Source organism: Hydra viridissima, unplaced genomic scaffold (genome assembly GCF_058129835.1).
Source record: "Hydra viridissima isolate aposymbiotic clone 2 unplaced genomic scaffold, HvirCarnegie_v1 scaffold_16, whole genome shotgun sequence".
Classification (NCBI taxonomy): Eukaryota; Metazoa; Cnidaria; class Hydrozoa; order Anthoathecata; family Hydridae; genus Hydra; species Hydra viridissima.
Window position 1 is genome coordinate 380084 of NW_028324315.1, and position 17114 is coordinate 397197.

General features: G+C 31.7%; 2 protein-coding genes and 1 pseudogene across 5 annotated transcripts in view; 1 reads left to right on the forward strand and 2 right to left on the reverse strand.

Moving 5' to 3' along the window:
• LOC149877168 (transient receptor potential cation channel subfamily M member 3-like) overlaps positions 1-17114 on the reverse strand; it is a 56889-nt gene that overhangs the window by 14508 nt on the left and 25267 nt on the right. For all 3 annotated transcript variants that reach the window (XM_090074042.1, XM_090074041.1, XM_090074043.1), the window contains 4 exons: positions 6091-6255; positions 2192-2465; positions 1633-1937; positions 1300-1366 (listed from right to left, as the gene is read on the reverse strand). In XM_090074042.1, coding sequence (XP_089930168.1) covers positions 1300-1366; positions 1633-1937; positions 2192-2465; positions 6091-6255 — 811 coding nt within the window. The remainder of the gene's footprint in view (positions 1-1299; positions 1367-1632; positions 1938-2191; positions 2466-6090; positions 6256-17114) is intronic.
• On the reverse strand, positions 7260-9035 carry LOC149877169 (uncharacterized). Its single transcript, XM_090074046.1, has one exon. The coding sequence runs from the start codon at positions 8923-8925 to the stop codon at positions 7270-7272; it is 1656 nt and encodes a 551-aa protein (XP_089930172.1). The 5' UTR covers positions 8926-9035; the 3' UTR covers positions 7260-7269.
• LOC145191651 (uncharacterized) lies at positions 11801-14310 on the forward strand (annotated as a pseudogene). The gene has a single exon (XR_016448048.1). The product of XR_016448048.1 is annotated as an uncharacterized LOC145191651 (transcript).

Below are 17114 nucleotides of genomic sequence, written 5' to 3' on the forward strand. Positions count from 1 at the left end.
TATTAAACACTGGATATAACTGAGATAAGTTAACCACAAGCAACTAAATTCATCATGAATGAGTGTCAGAAAATCCCAAGAATAACAAGGGGATTGCAATAATTTACTGTACTCATTGGATTTGGCCCCTTGTGATTTTCTGCTTTAGCAAAATCAAGCAACACCTGACTGATATTAAAAATATCCAAAGCCTAAAAAAGTAGATTTCAGTGTTAGTTGTTGCACTCTTCTTCTGTGAAGAGTAGCTATAGAGATTAGTGAAGTATCTTGAAAGAATACAATTATGCATAGAGAATCCAACAATGCATTGAATATCTAATTTAATAAAAGTTAATAACATCTTACTCTTTCATTCATTTAATTTGTTATAATATTACTTCTGAATACCCCTAAGGTTATGGGAGACAAAACATCCCAAAACACTTTTTCAAAAATTTTTAAGCTTTAGAACAATGATTTTTGGGATTTTCTAGTGGAAAATTGAAATGGACAGATTCCAACCAGACTCCAGCCATTTTTGCCAAGAGCATAGCCTGCATTAATGATGTTTAAAAAAAAGCTTTGGTTTTACAGAATTTAATGATTTGATAGCCAAAGACATGGAACAAAAACAGTTCCTAGTTGTAGAAAGCAACATAAAAACATTTGCTTAGAGATGTTATTAACTAAGATTTTAAAAAGTTTCAATTTTCGGTTAAACTACTTGCAGTACTTTATCATTAATTGTATGTAGTTTAAGACCTAAAGTTACCCAATTTTACTAATATTTGAGCATTCATTTAAAGTGACACAGAGTAGTGCAGATATTCAGTTTTTTTTTTATTGGCTTTTAAACTATATTAAAATTTTGAATTTTCGCCTCAAATTTTACCAATATATAAAAATTTTCTTAGAATTTAATCATCAAGTGTTTAAAAACATCATCAAAACATTATGAGATCATAGTATTAAAAATTAGTTAACCTAAAATTCTAGAGTGACTAGCACATTAACTTTGATTTAATTTAATTGAATTATGATCTGTTTATTTTACAGATTTCACATTACAGAACTGTTCTAATAACATGAGTATATTAAAGAAACTTGTCAAAATCACAAATCTTAAAATGATTCGGGGCATTTTAAAGATTGTCTAAATGAAATTTTGTTAGCAGCATTTTATTTATCATATAGCATCTTTTTGTAAAATGCCCTTTGTCACCATTAAATAAAAAATACTTTTAAAAAGAATATTTTTCTTTCATTATAAATTAAAACAAAGAGCCATATTTAAGCAAAGTAAAAATACTTTTTAAACACCTTTCAAAATTTCTTTTCGAATAGTTTCATCTAAACCACCTTTATTTGACATTTCAAAAATTTCGATCTAGTTTAAAAAAAAAAAAAGTATACAAATAGATTTTGAAATAACAAGTAAAGATAACAGTGACAGTAGTTAGATAGAGAAAAGTAAAGTTAGAAAATGTTACGAATTCCATACATTAAAAGTGTGAGAAAAACATTTAAAAAGTAAAATGTAAAGCAAAAAAATATTACAATATTTAAAACATTTTTAAAAATATTAAATACATAACAAATTATTTAAATATTTTAAAACATTTAATTAAAAATATGTAAAGTTTATTTACTAACATAATAGTTTTTCTTTATGCAATTTAAAACACCATTGCGACAAGCTTTTATTTGCTCTTCACTATTTAATTCAGGAAGAAGTTCTACTGCCTTAGCAGACAAATAATCATCATCACCATCACGATTATCAAAAGCATAAGCAAGTAGATCTGCAACACCACCACTTCCTTTAATAACCAAAACAGATAAAGGTGGGTCACAATTTGGTTTAGGAACATCAAGTGATCCTAGTCCAAGAGCATTATGCACAGTATCTAGCGTTTCTAGTCCACCCCCTACAACCATTAGAATAGCTGCTCCACGAGCTGTAATTCAACAATTTTACTAAATTACAACTAATTTCCCACAAAATTAAAAAAAACAAACAACCATTTTGATGATGTTCTGTACGTAATCAAAAAGCAAAAACAAAGTTAACTTTGGCTTTCAGACCTGCGTTTCAAACTTTATTTAACTCCAGATTGGATAATACTTACAGGTTGTTAGCTACTATACATATTTCTTGGCAGTTTTTAGTTAACTTAAAAAAATTAGTTAACTAAAATAGTAGGGGATATACCTTCTTTTATAATACGCTTTTCAATTCTTGATCTTAGAGGAATTTCTATAATGTTATTTCCAACAAAACCATCGTCAGCAAATAGATGATGAGTGTGATTATGATCTAAAAATGCACCTGTGTCTGTAACTATGTGACAAATGCAAGTGGACTTTCTCCCTGTTGAAATACTAATGCATGCTTTTGTTGCTCCTAGTATTGCTTCACCAACATGCATCATGACACCAGTATTTGCTCCATCAGTTATGAACCATGCTCCAGGTGTCTTTGCCACCTATAAATAATAGAAGTGGTGTATATATAAAAGTATAGCTTTTATTTATTAGAGAAAATAATTTTAAAATGTTTGTTTTTTTTATATCTCATTTTTATTAATCAATACTTAAATAAAACTAAAAAGATAGAAATAGTTAAGAATCAATAATTAACAATCATAAAACATAATTTGTTAAATTGGTAAACTTAATAAATTTTGTTTTATGATTTATATATATTTATAGGCTCTTAAAACTCTTTACCACTGAAATTTATTACAATGCTTTTCTTCTGATATGCTTCTGTTTATAATTATGGAAATATAATTGTTTGACCGAGATAATTTATGCCAAAGTACGAAATGTTTTTCTCAGAGTTATATAAAAAAAAAGATTTAAGTATGTATATGCTTTTGCTTGAAGATAAAAGTTTTGTGAAAAAAAAAAAGTTTGATCATTTAAGAGAGGCTTTTATTTCTTAAAAGTCAAAAACTTTTTGCAATTTGTTTTATAGCTTAAATCTCTCTCTCTCTCTCTCTCTCTCTCTCTCTCTCTCTCTCTCTCCCTCTCTCTCTCTCTCACTCTCTCTCACTCTCTCTCTCTCTCTCTCTCTCTCTTTATATATATATATATATATAAACATGAAGACCACACTGGAAAAACGATCAAGCTACATTTTTATTGTTTTGAGTAAATTAGATTTTAAACTTCAAAACACCATAGCTCACTTATTTGTTACGCTAAATATCTGTGTAATTTGATCGGTTTTCTAATTACATAATCAATTATATGTATAAAAATATATATAGTTAAACTGCAGCCGATTAACAGGGGCAAAAACCCAAAAACAATAAAAATGTAGCTTGATCGTTTTTCCAGTGTAGTCTTCATATGTATGTATGCATGTATATTAGGGTTATGACTTTTTGACTTTTTAAAAAAAATCAATTTCCTGTGTCATAAATTGATGAACTTTTGTTGGAAAAAATTGAAAAACATGTTCAATTCCTTTTGGTTGTAAAAAAAGGTCACCCGCAATTAAAATTACAATTCGTCATTTATTTAAGCTTGTTACTGCTACTACTAATACATGTGGGTTTTGCTGCAAATCATTTAAAACTTGTGTAGATTAGAAGTGTTTAGAACTTTAGAACATTTCCAAATATTCAAGAATATTTTAGACGACTTTAAAACATTCTGTAACAATTTAGAACATTCTTGAACAGTTTAGAATATTCTAGAACAATTTAGAACATTCTAAAACAATTTAGAACATTCTAAAACAATTTAGACTGTGTATATATAGCTGCTTATCTAATTTTATAGTTATTACAGAAGCAACACGTGGCGACGTACAAGCCTTTGGAAGAATATTCACTGGAAGAAAAGTGCAGAATGTCTCTCCAAAAGCAAATTATCTGACGCTACCATTTCCTTGGACCAAAAATCAAAGGAAGAAAGGAGCAAATGGCGGAAGTTTCCAAAGATTTGACCGAATTGTGGAAAAATAGACTGAATTTTCCTCATGTATCTGATCAAGTTATACGAGCAAAGCTCGTTAAATACTGAAATGTTATGATGAATGTGTCAAGCGGAGAAGCTACGTACCCCTTGATGAAATTTTTGATATTACTAAAGTGGATGGAACATGGTTATCTTCCGAGGACAATCGATTGTACCATCTTCAAGTGGAAAGCAAAAAAACCAGTTAGCGGCCAGTAAAGAAACAATCCATCCCTCTAAAAGACAAAAACTTTCTAATGGGTCATCCAGCTCATCATCTTACTATCCTGGTTTTAGTGATTCTGACTCTGAGGCTGACGACAGTGAATATGAAAATGATGAAGAAGAAGAAGATAAAAATGATGAAGAAGAAGAAACTACTCCTAAATCAAGCAGAAAACATCATAATAGCAAAATTGCATTCAACTTGGTGACCTACACAAGAGTATCAACAAATACAGCTGCTAGCATATGCAAGCAACTGGCTCATGAAGGCATTGACATCCCAACTCCATGTCAATCAGCTATTTACAAGTCAACAATCAAAGAGGCAATCAAGCTAAAAAAGGAAATGATTTAAAAGTTGCATATGGAAAGTTGGTCCTTGCACTTTGATGGCAAGCACATCGATGGAATCGATTATCAAGTGGTTGTCCTTAAAAATGAAAGAAGAGGAATCAAATTGGATGTCTTGAGTTTGGTATATGGCAGGGGAAAAACTATTGCTCAAGGAATTTCTAAAGCCCTCGGTGAATTTCACCTATGGAATCAATACAGATGGTTGTTGCAGATACCACCAGGGTTAACATTGGAAAAAAAAAATGGTGTTGTTGTAACATTGCAACAAATGTTCACAGAGAAACGCATCAACAAATCTCAGTTTATCAGTTGTCAACACCATGTATTAGATAGAATCCTCCATTTGGTGATAGATGAAGAACTTGGAAGTAAAACACAATCGCAAAACATCGAACATCCATTTGTGTCTTAACTGTTGAAGGAGTACAAACAACTGAAAACACAGTTTGATAACGGAAGAGAAGTATTTCTTGAAACATCAGGCTGGAGAGATGATTTGAAATTGTTATTTTCATCTCACTTAAGTGTTCTAATTTTTTGAGGAAAAGGGACATTTTTCATTGATCAGGTTTCAGAAATTACCCAACATCAGCAATGCAAGGTGGAATTCCTGAGCTATACTAGCAATCCTGGCCTTCATTTTAATTCCTTCAACAAGGACAGTTCTGCAAAGAGTATGTCAATTTATATTGTATGGCTGGGCAGACCATTGGTTTACAGACCAACTGTACAACAAAAACGACTTTAACAACTTGACTAAAGTACTGAATCCATACAAAAAGGATTTCAGCTTGTTGAAAAATCACTGGAAGCGAGAGCCATCCTTACTACAGATCCCCAGAAGTAATCAATGTGCAGAGCATGCAATCAAAGTAATGGAAGAAACGTATTTGTCATACAAAAATAAAGACAAATTGTACCTTCTATTCCTTCTATGCAACAAGCAAGAGCAAGGTCAATGGTCTGAGTCAATGTTGGATTGAAAATTTATTGTATTACATGACTATGAAATTCTAAATACATTTGAATAAATAGTAGTATTTACGTCAAAGTCGATTTTTCAATGTGAGGGTGAACATTTTTCAAAATAAATGCAAATAAGTTCATTTTGTGCTTTTTAGGTAAAAGTTTACCAAACTACAGCACAGGAGATGGGGTTGAAAAAATGTCATAGACATGGTGTGTGTATATGTATATGTATGTATATATATATATATATATATATATATATATATATATTTACGTTAAGTAATTTTACTTCTAAATTGCTAGTTCTTATAATACTTCAGCAATTTTAATACACAGAAGAAAAAAATTTTAATGTTAAGTTTCTGCTAAATTTATTCAAAATTGAATTACTTTATCAAATTTTATTTATTTAAAATTTTAAAACTTTATCAAATTTTAGTTATTTAGTATTGATATATTTGTTTAATTCAATTACAACTGCAGCACCAAAATATATTTGTATACATTTTCCTATGCTCAACAAACTACTGCAATTTAGTCTTTTTGTTTAGAGCAAAAATATTTTTAAAATGTAAAAGATTTTAAAAAAATTACTTTTGCAAGATCAGAAATAAACTGGCTGTAAAGCTCTGCATTTAACGTGAAATTTTTTGCAACACCAGTGATTGATATCAACAAAGATGGCTGATCTAACTTCCAAACATTTGTCAAATGATTAAAAATAGCCGAGGCATCTGTATCCAAAACAACTCTGGCAAACTAAACAAAATATCTTTAGCATCATACTTAACTACAAACAATTTTCTTCAAATTGATTCAAAATAAGCGTAAAGGAAATATTTGCTGTTATCTTATTTATTAAGGGTGGTAGTAAATATTTAATTTATTAAATAATATTTACAAATCAACTAATTGCTTCTAAGCAATAAAGAACAAAGTTTTTAATAGGTAAAAAATTTTACCGGCGCAACTGCACTTTCGCACCCTCCCCCCAACCCCACCCCCTTTATAAACATATATATATATATATATATATATTAGGCCGGATCATAACTTAAAATAATTTGGAAAATTTCTTCGGGAATTTCCAGTAATTGGCTCTAAAATACGCTGAATGCAATGCTGCAAACCGTTTTTCGCTACTACTTTGCTATACTTTGTATTTTTACCTTTGAAGTTTTCAAATAAATTAACTTAAAAACGCTCATTTGTTACATAATTTATTGATTGAATTTATAATAAAATTCAAATTATTTGAACAGTCAAAACAATATATCATTAGCAAACGTTGATTAGAAACTATACTTAAATGTTCTTAAATTCAGATTTTGTGTCAAAGTGAGGCATCAACTTGCGGCGCTCCAGTTGAACGCGAATATAGCCATCACGATTTTCATGACCATAAACTTTAGATGCTGATTCAGTCACAATTTTAATCACACGTTCAACACTTTGATTGTGACATGGAAATGGCTCAATGTCAATAACTATGTCTTCAACTGACGAAAGCCATGCCAATATTTGTACAGTTGGAATATGTTTTGTCAGAACAGGTTCCAAGCGGGGCTGTGTTTGCCAGTCAATCAGTTCTTCATAACTAGTCGCTTGAAATCGTATCTCAGGGAGTTGAAATTTTCGATTTGGTATGTCATCTTCACCAGCACGAAGAATTCTCTTCAACGCAAGCTTACGGATCACTTGACGGTTGTCTTTGAGCATAGCCAGAATAATGCTCTCGATATGAGCCGGGTAGCTATTGCGCTTCAAAACTTGCTAAACAATTATTCGATAACGCACAGGAAGAAATCGTGATGTTTCTATCATTTTATAATAGTGTGGAGCAGCATTCCAGCAGTTTGAATGTTTCTTAATGTCAAACCAAACGACCGCATATGAATTCACAATAAATTTAGCCAAAAGTATTAGTTCATTTGATGGATCTTCAGTAGATATGTAGAGGCGTAGAACACGGTTTGCTAGTGTCAACCACCTTGCATGGTTTAGTCGCCCAGGTGTTCTAGAATTAAATCTATCTGGTACAACACCTGTCTTCACCGCATTAACAATTTCGAAAAAGTACAGTTGATCACTGCTTAACAACTGCTTATTGCATATAATAGGTTCACCAACAAGTATGGCAAAGCTGACTATGGGTTTCTTAACAGACATTGAAATAGACTTGCCAATTGGTCCATTAAATGAATGGGGTCCAGTTGTTGCACCATCTAAGGAGTGAAAAAGATGTCGCAAAGGAAGCTCGTTCAGATGTAAAAGACAAATGGACCAGTGCAGTGGTCGACCAAGTTCAATTTCCATTCTGCGTATAACTGCATTGTTTAAACAAGTATTAACGTTAGTTGAATCAGAACCAATACAAACAAGGTTCGTGCAGTCAACAGTATCAATTATTGAATCTGCAATGGATTTGGCTGATCCACTTGTTGGCGTACAATGATCAACATACTTTGAATTTGGCTCTGATAAAATGGAAATATGTTCCTCAGAAATCACAGTCTGCCAATCCCCCTCAAGTTTTAAAGTCTGATCTTTCCTTCCATCAAAATACAATCCAGTAATTCTACAATCAGCATTTTTACATGATGTTCTCAGTAGTTTTCGTTCTCTGCGAATTTTATTCCGATCCACTGGCCCCATATGTTCTATACCAAAATCAACCAGAGTTGCTGATACAATCGCGGCAACTGCTCTATCTGATATGCCAAAACCATCTGCTTGTAGAGCAATATTTTTTAAACAACTGTTTTTCAGACGAGTAGATGTGACTTCGGTATCGACTTCTGATACGGAAGGGGAATAAGTTTCGGTGTCAGAATTGTTGTCTGTTTCATTATCTGATTCATTATCAGATGCTTCAACGACTCTGGCACACTTAACTGCAGTCTCTTCCTTTGATAATGAAACAGATTTTCGTTTTAAACGCCTCTCAGCACGTGCGGATTCCTTCTTGTCGATTCCAGCTATTCTGCCAACACGTATAGTGCGTTGATCAGTTAGGAAGTCATGCTCAATTGCTGGCACCTTCAGAACCATTGGACAGCAACAAGACGAAAGTTCTTTGCATTTACACGAACAAATATCAAACAATGTGTCAAGATCTTTTTCTATTTCATCTTGTTTGACTGTTCCAGACTTTGATCGAATCACTTTCTGAACATTGCCTATGTACTTCTCCAGCTGTAATTCTATGCCTCGAAGACTTATAGTAGGAACTGATGCTTTAATCCATATCTGAGAAAGTTTCTCTGCTAGTCTCTTACAAACAGACCGTAGTGGTTCAGTTTCATAATTCTTCTCAGACAAGTATGCTTTGCCTACTTGCTTGTGGGTTAGCAAGCAAAAATTGGGTAATTCGCGACCTTCTCCAAAAAGTATATGACGATTCTTTGAAGCTTTAGATCTTGAAATCATTATTGTTTTACAATTTTATAACATATCAGAATTTCAGTTAATTTCTAAAAATACAAGATGAGAGGGATAAATTCTGCAATCAGTTGATAAAAGCAGAAATTAATAAAAAATCATATAAAAATAGAATAATATAATAATAATAATATAATAATATAAAGTTATAATAGCGTTGGAGTTAATCATATCATTAGGAATAATTTATATAGGTAGGTATAGGTTTGGTTCAATTTCATAACCTTAGGATTATATCTAGTAATGGGGTTAAATGCATGTTTCAGTTAATGCATGTACTAAAGTAAATATATTTAGCATATAAAACCTTAAAACTTAAAAATGCAAAGTATAATCAATTCTTCAGAAATATTTTTTTTGTAAATATTAAACAACACTATATCACGCTACTTTTCACAAACTCTAAAAAAAATTAATTTTTATGATCCGGCCTAATATATATACACAGTACTGTGCAAAAGAAAGTAGCACCTCAGAATTTTTTTAAAAAATGTACATTTAAATAAATATAAGTAAATAATATTGAGTTTTTATTAAATTAAACTGAGATATTGTTTTAAATAAAGCTATATTTATTTCAGTTAATGATTTCGTTAATAATATAATTTTTTTATTAATATTTATTAAAAATATTTATTAAATGGTTTCAACTCGTATCATTTTTCACCCACTTATAATGTTTGCTTATTTATTGCGGACAAGGATTAACACTAGAAATTGATTACATCAATCACTGTACTATTCATTTATTTTGTTTAAATTTATTATTGTTAAATATTTTTTGATAAATAAAAATGTGGAGAAGAATTTTTTAGTTACTGCTGAGTTCTCGTGTTAATTACAGATTTTTTTGTCTAAAAAAATTTTTTTTATTTCAAAAGTTTTGTTTTATAATAAAATTACTTTTCAGTAATAATAAAATGCCAAAGATATCAATAAATGACAGAAGTCTCATCATTGTTTTACATGAAGAGGGCTATAGCCAAGTTAAAATAGCCAAACGTGTGAATTGTTCGCGAGCCTCAGTTCAAAAAATAGTTAAAAAGTATAATGAAACTGGTGATGTAGTGGATAAAAAGAGGTCTGGTCGTGCCAAAAAGTTAAGCCTACGTGATGAACAGTTTTTAAAAATAACAGCGCTACGAAATTGCAAGAAAGTAAGCGCAGAACTCGTTCAAGATCTTAAAAGAGCTAGTGGAACTTTAGTACATGCATCTATTGTGCGACAATATTTAATAAAATCTGGATTAAAAGGCTGTGTAGTAGGGTGTCCCAAAAAAAAAAAAATTTTTGAATTTAATATTGTGCACTACGTCAATCCTCCTTATTTGGTCCCAGTAGACCACTATAAAAATATCTGGGCTAAAAATGATTGTTAAGCTGAAGAAGGTAATTTAGAAAAATGTTTCATATAAATTTTAATGAGATTACAGAGTTTTTTTTGCATTTTATGATTAAAACTCTGCAAATATATTAAGTAATAAAATATCAGTTATTAGGATGTTGAAAAACATTAGCAGTATATATTGTATACTGCTACTTAATTCTAATTTGAGTAATATAAGTTTAATTGTAACAATTTTTACAAATATGAAAAAATATATATAAAAACATTGTGATCATTTCTGTAATATAACATTTAATTGTGATCAATTCTGTTGTATTTTATAATATAGAAAATAGTATTAAATATGGCAAGTGAAGGGCATGTTGGAAAAGCTAGTAGAAGAAGAATTCTTTATCTGTTGGGGTACCCTCTCCAGATATTTTCTCCAAATAGACTTCCAACCGGTGGGGAAGTTTGTCGCAGAATTTACTGGATTAACCAGAGTCATGCAACTGCAATCAAAACATTGTCATCTAAAATTGGATGTCCTCTGGAGAGTACAGGCAAACTTAAATGCAGTGGTGGTATGTGTTATGCTGTTTGCAGAAACGAAATAACAAATGTGTGCATCATAAGGGAACTGATTAACATTTGGAACAAGGCAGGCTTTGATGAAAATTTTATCATCAGTGAACGATCAATTAAGTAAGTTACTAAATATCCTAGAGCAATTTTCTCTAGTAAAAATCTCTCATAAAAATTAAGTATTCTGTGAAACATTTATCTGTGAAATATAATTACATAAGTTTTTATATTATATTTTAAAACGTTGAAATTTTTTAAATGTTGTAACTTTTAATTTAGGAATAGAATCATTGCTCTGTATACCCAGTATATCAAAATTTTAAAGATGAGAACCTTAGAGATGAGCAAAGAAACCATGAGCCAACATACTCAAGAGTTCTTAGACAAAGCCGATGTTTTGTTTCCTATACACAAGGAAAACATTTTCAAGTTAATTAGCCAGGATCCTAGAAGGAGTAAAGAGGCTGTAAAGGAGGATGCAATTTTTTTGAAAAGATGTTTGAAAGGGGACATGGTCAAAATGTCCTACAAAAATGACAAAACATTTGCTGAAATAGTTGCTGAAGGTGAGGAAAGAATGAAAAATCTGCTGAGGAAGATGGAAGAAGAACAACAACAGCAGGAGAGACTGAAAGCAATTGTTGAACAAAAAAAAAAAGTCAATTACTAGAAAAAGCAGCAGAAGAAGAAGCTTTGAGAAATTTTGAGCAGGAATTCTCCAGTGGGTGTAGTGGAACAGATTATGGTTCAGTCTTTGAAACTCCTACTGTAAAAAAACAAAGTTGTGTGATTCAACCAAGATTTGCCTTCAACTCAGTCTGAATGGTGTTTTGGATAAGTGGATTCCATTTATGACAAGGTAAATAAGTTTACATATAAAAAAGTTAAGTATATTTAAAGTATATATAAAACTTCAAGTTTAAACAACTAAAATGTTACATAATTTAAAAAATGACAATGCTCTGTATTTTTTTTTTGGTATCAAGTGTGAGAGCTGAAACAGCAATGTTGTCTTCCCTATTCCAAGCTGGGGGAGTAGATACTGACATTTTTAACATTTTTAAGTCACAGATGGCAAGAAAAAATCATGAAATTATAGAGAATGAAGCACTTATAGTGAGAGAGCAGAACCTGGATAAGGTAAGGGGCTTAAAACTTGATCTTCACTTTGACACAAAGTTGGTCAAGCAGTACAGGACAGAGGTAAAGATTTCGGAAACAGTAGAGGTTGGCAATTAGTGTTTCCTCTCCAGAGACCCGCTCACTTGACTTTCTTCTGGGAATACTTGAAGTACCCTCCTCAAAAGGGAAAGATCAAGCACTGGCTATCCAAAGTCTTGAGGAATATTATGACTTAAAAGACCAAATCATAGCTTGTTGTGCTGACACAACTCGCTCAAACACTGGTAAACATAATGGTGCAATTAGAAATATTGCAGTTTATTCTCTACCTTGTCCAATACTTTGCCTAATGTGCAGGTATGATGCTTTACTATATAAATTACAGGCATTTTTTTTCTTTTCTTTTTTTCTGAGAGTAATGACAGAAAATGATAATAATAATAAATTTAGGCACCATATAATGGAAAGACATGTTCATCATGTTATGATGGAATTACAGGGAGAAAAAAAGGGACCCAGTCGATCTTTATACAAAAAATATCAAGATCTTTGGTCTAAGATTGAAAAAGACGTGAATACATTGGGCAACATTGAGAAATTTGATTGGAACAGACCTGAGTTTGCTTTAGGAACCCTCTTTTACAATCTTGCAAATGAAACAATGGAGTTCTGCACGACTGCTCTTAAAGCAAATATTTTTGACAGAAGGGATTACAAGTATTTATGTCAACTGGTAGCTTTTTACCTTGGAGCAGATCTGTTGAACTTCAGATTTCTACAACCAGGTGCTCATCACGAAGCAAGATTTATGGCTGATTCATTGTATCTGTTAGCAATGCAAATGACCAAGAATTACAACAAGCAACTCAGTATCAATGAAATTAAGATGATACAGGATGCAACAGATTATATAGTGATCTTTCACTGTTTATTCTTTCTGAAGAGTCCAATGGCAGCACAGGCTCCATCCAATGATCTTAGAGCATTCAAGATTTCATCGCAGACCATGAAAGACTCACTTTATTCCAAGAAGTACGGAAAGCTCTTAGTCTTAGTGTTCTCAGACACACTTGGTATTTTACACCACAGTGTGTAATCTTTGCTTTAGCTGACCAGCACTTAGAGGAGAAAGAGAGGACGGATATTCTTGTAGAATTATTAAAATATGATGTTCCAGACATGAAGAGCTTTGACAAAGAACAACCAAAACCTTTTACACAGGTCTGTCTCCTCTCAAAGCTGTCAAACTTTGATTCTCAGGAGTCTTATCTCTTTTTTCTTCATCTTGGTATAACCAAAGATGACATTCTCTCATGGAAGGAAGAAGGAATGTCAAATTTTGAGAAAAATCTCAACAATAAATCTTTCAAGACATTTGTGTCCAGTGTAGGTCAATTAGCAGTTGTTAATGACAGAGCTGAAAGTCACATCAAATTGGTGCAGGATTTCATTGGAAGGACACATTCTGAAGACAGGCTCCAAGACACGATGATGGTGGTTTTAGACAACCGGCAGAAGGTGTCTAAACATGCCACTAAACAAGACTTGAAGAATATTTATATAAAAAAAAGCACATTATGCTAATATTTTTTTTTTCGAAATATATTTTTTCCAACAAAAGTTTAATAATTTTTGCACCACCTATTTTTTTTTTTTTTTTTTTTTTTTTTTATTTTTTAGTATTTCATTTTAAAAAAACATTTTACAACAATGCAATTATAATAAAAAATTAAATGATTATAAAATTTTTTCAAAGTTGCAGTAAGTATAGCAGTCAGAATTAATAATTTGGATGATTAACTTTAATTTTATTTAAATTTTTTATAAAATATTGAATACTACCGGAATTTCAATAAATAAATAGAAAAAAACCTCATTAAAATTTATATGCAAGTTTTTTCTAAAACACCTTCTTCAGCTAAACAGTTACTTTGAGCCCGGATATTTTTATGGTGGTCTACTGGGACCAAATAAGGATGTTTGAAATAGTGCACAATATAAAATTCAAAAATTTTTTTTTTTGGGACATCCTACTGTGTAGCTATTAAAAACCTTTACTACGCAATGGTAATAAAGAAAAAGATTAAAGTTCGTCAGAGAGCACAAAGAGTGACAGAAAAATCAATGGGACAAGGTATTGTTTACAGACGAATCTAAATTTCAAATATTTGGGACGAATAGACGTCAGTATGTTAGGCTAAGAAAGGGAGAGGCATTGAAGAAGCCATGTCTAGCATCAACTATCAAACATGGTGGAGGGAATATTCAATTTGGGGGTTGTATTTCAATAAATGGGGTAGGGGACATTGTTAGAATAACAGAAAAGCTTACAGGTGAAAAATACAAAAATATTTTACATAATCACACTGTGCTTTCTGGACATTTTATCTTGAATATATTAAAATTCTCTTAGGTGCTACTTTCTTTTGCACAGTACTGTATATATATATATATATATTAGAGGTATGACTAAAAATTTTTTTTCGCAATTTTTGGTTTCCCATGCCACTATGAGTGGAGAAATTACATTTTAAAACTGGAAATACCATTTGAAAGTGTTAAATCTTAAAAAAGTTCAACCCCCTAAGCTGAAAACTGTTTTCTCCCATCTACACTGAGTCATAATAAAACATGCCACTGAACTTTCTACCATAACTTTGTCAAATTTGGTCTGATGCCTAACAAAATTTCAGGTTTTGTTAAGAATTGAATAGCAGAAAAACATTCGTCTGATGGCGACCCAATTCTAAAAACTGACTGTACACGAACACTCCAAACTTCAACAACAGAAAAGTTGTCTGATTTCTTATATAGAAGTTAAAATTAGTTTAAAAATTCTAGGTTGAGACAACAAAAAAGAATTTAAAAAGTAATATTTTGTATTAGTCAAGTATTGTTCTTGTTCTCTACTTGAAGAGGACACCATTTTTAGTAAACAACTAAAAGTATTTAAACTTTTGGATGTTTTTAGCTTAACATTTGCATTTCAGTAACTTCACTTTTTGGTAAAGAAATGAGACAATTTTGTGTTGTTGAAGTTTGGAGTGCACGTGCATAGTGAGCAATGGCACTTTGGTGGTAATTTTGATGTCGTTTAGTAGATAATTTAGTTGTGAATAATCACTGAATAAATTTTTAAAAAAGGTTCAGAATGAGCAAAGTTATTGCAATAAGTTCAGTGGTATGTTTTTTTATGACTCATAGTGTATCTATTGTTAGATACAGTACAGCTTAAGGTATCACAGCTTCAGTTTATTGCTGGTGTGATTTTGCTAAATGTATGCATTCTTATTACATAATCTTTCATATTATATATTATATTTGTTATCATCACCTGACTTTTGATATTTTATAAACTTCTTTTGATAACCTAAAATCATAAGATTTGTTTATTTGTAGATAATTAAATTTACACTCAAATTATAATTCGACAAGACTATAGTCAAGATGTCTAAAAATAGTCTTCCTTCAGATTTGAATAAGAAACTATGGGAATCAAATTTGGTGAGGTTTGAAACAGCCAAGAATTCAAGAAAGTATGCAAAGATTGTTGACAGTCTTGATCAAATGAACAAAATGCCAACAGAACAGCATATCCTGGACAGATTTAAGTGCTTGGCTGCAAATGTGAAAAGTAGACAGGAGAGAGTTGTGATAGTGGTCAAAGAAGTAAAAATCTTATGGAAAAAACTGATTCTTCCAATTCAAAAAGGCAAATCTACAGTGGAAAGAAAAATTGAGAATGCACTAAACAAGTATGAAAAAGACAGCAGAAAACCAGGAACGCAAGACTTTACCAACTTGTTCAACGTAACTGATGAAAATGGAGAATGGTTGTGCCAGGAAGATAAAGCCTTCTATAATCTTCAGATGTCAACAAATGATAGAGCTGGCTACTGCACCACAATTGAAGATACACAAGGAGTTCATCCTAGTAAACTAAAGTTGATTAAGCAAAAAGTCAGTCAAGATATTAAGGATGATTTAAGCAGTGAAGATGAAGAACAGCAAAGAGTCAGTCAAGATACTAAGGATGATTTAAGCAGTGAAGATGAAGAACATTTTAGCACTGAAGAAGAAAAACAAGATTCTGACAGTGGTTCTCAAGATTCATAGGCTCCAACAACATGTAAAAGACAAAAAACTGATTATGCAATAAATTTGGTGACAAAAGCAAAACTGAGTTCAAGAAAGGCACACACAGTCTGCAAAACTCTTGCAAAAGATGGAATTTCTATTCCAACTCCAACTCAAAGTGGTGTTTACAAAGCTACAATGAAAGCAGGAGAAAAATTAAAAGAACATTTTATTGAAACTCTAAGAAACGAAAACTGGAGCTTGCACTTTGATGGGAAGCACATAAGGAATACAGAGTACCAGGTTGTAGTTCTAAAAAATGAAAATAGAGAAGTTAAACTAGCAGTTCTTGCACTGATCAATGGAAAAGGTGAAACAATATTCAATGGAATAAAAACTGTGCTTGATGAATATAAGCTATGGCCTGCAATTAAGTTAATAATTTCTGATACAACCTCTGCAAATACAGGAAAATCTGTTGGGGCAGTCACACTACTACAGAAGCATTTTGTTAAGCTTGGATTAGACAAACCTCTTTATATTGGATGCCAGCATCATGTTCTTGATACATTACTAAAACATGTGATGAATGATTATTTTGAAGCAGCAACAACCTCGCCTAATCTCAATTATTGGTTCATTAGCAGAATAACAGAAGAGTACCAGCAACTGAAAGCATCTTTCGACAATTCTGGAGATGCTCTGAAGGAAGAAGAAGAAATTGTTTGGAGAGATGATATGGCTTTCCTTCATCACATGATCACTTGTTACAGACGGTTTAAGAAAACAGGATGCTTCCCTAAAGTAAATTTCAGAACTTTGCCAAATATAAGCAATGCAAGATGGAATAGCCGAGCAATCTATGCTTTGCTAGCTTATATTTTACTTCCAGAATTTCGACAGTCAGCCGAAGGTCAGTCATCATGTGACTTTATTAGTGGCACGTGGAGCGACATCTGGTTTTCTGGTCAGGTTTATAATCAGGAAAACTACAATAATTTGGCAGCCGTTTGCAAAGATCACTCAAAGGCAATAAAGACTTTAAGGACTTTTTGGTCGGTTGAGC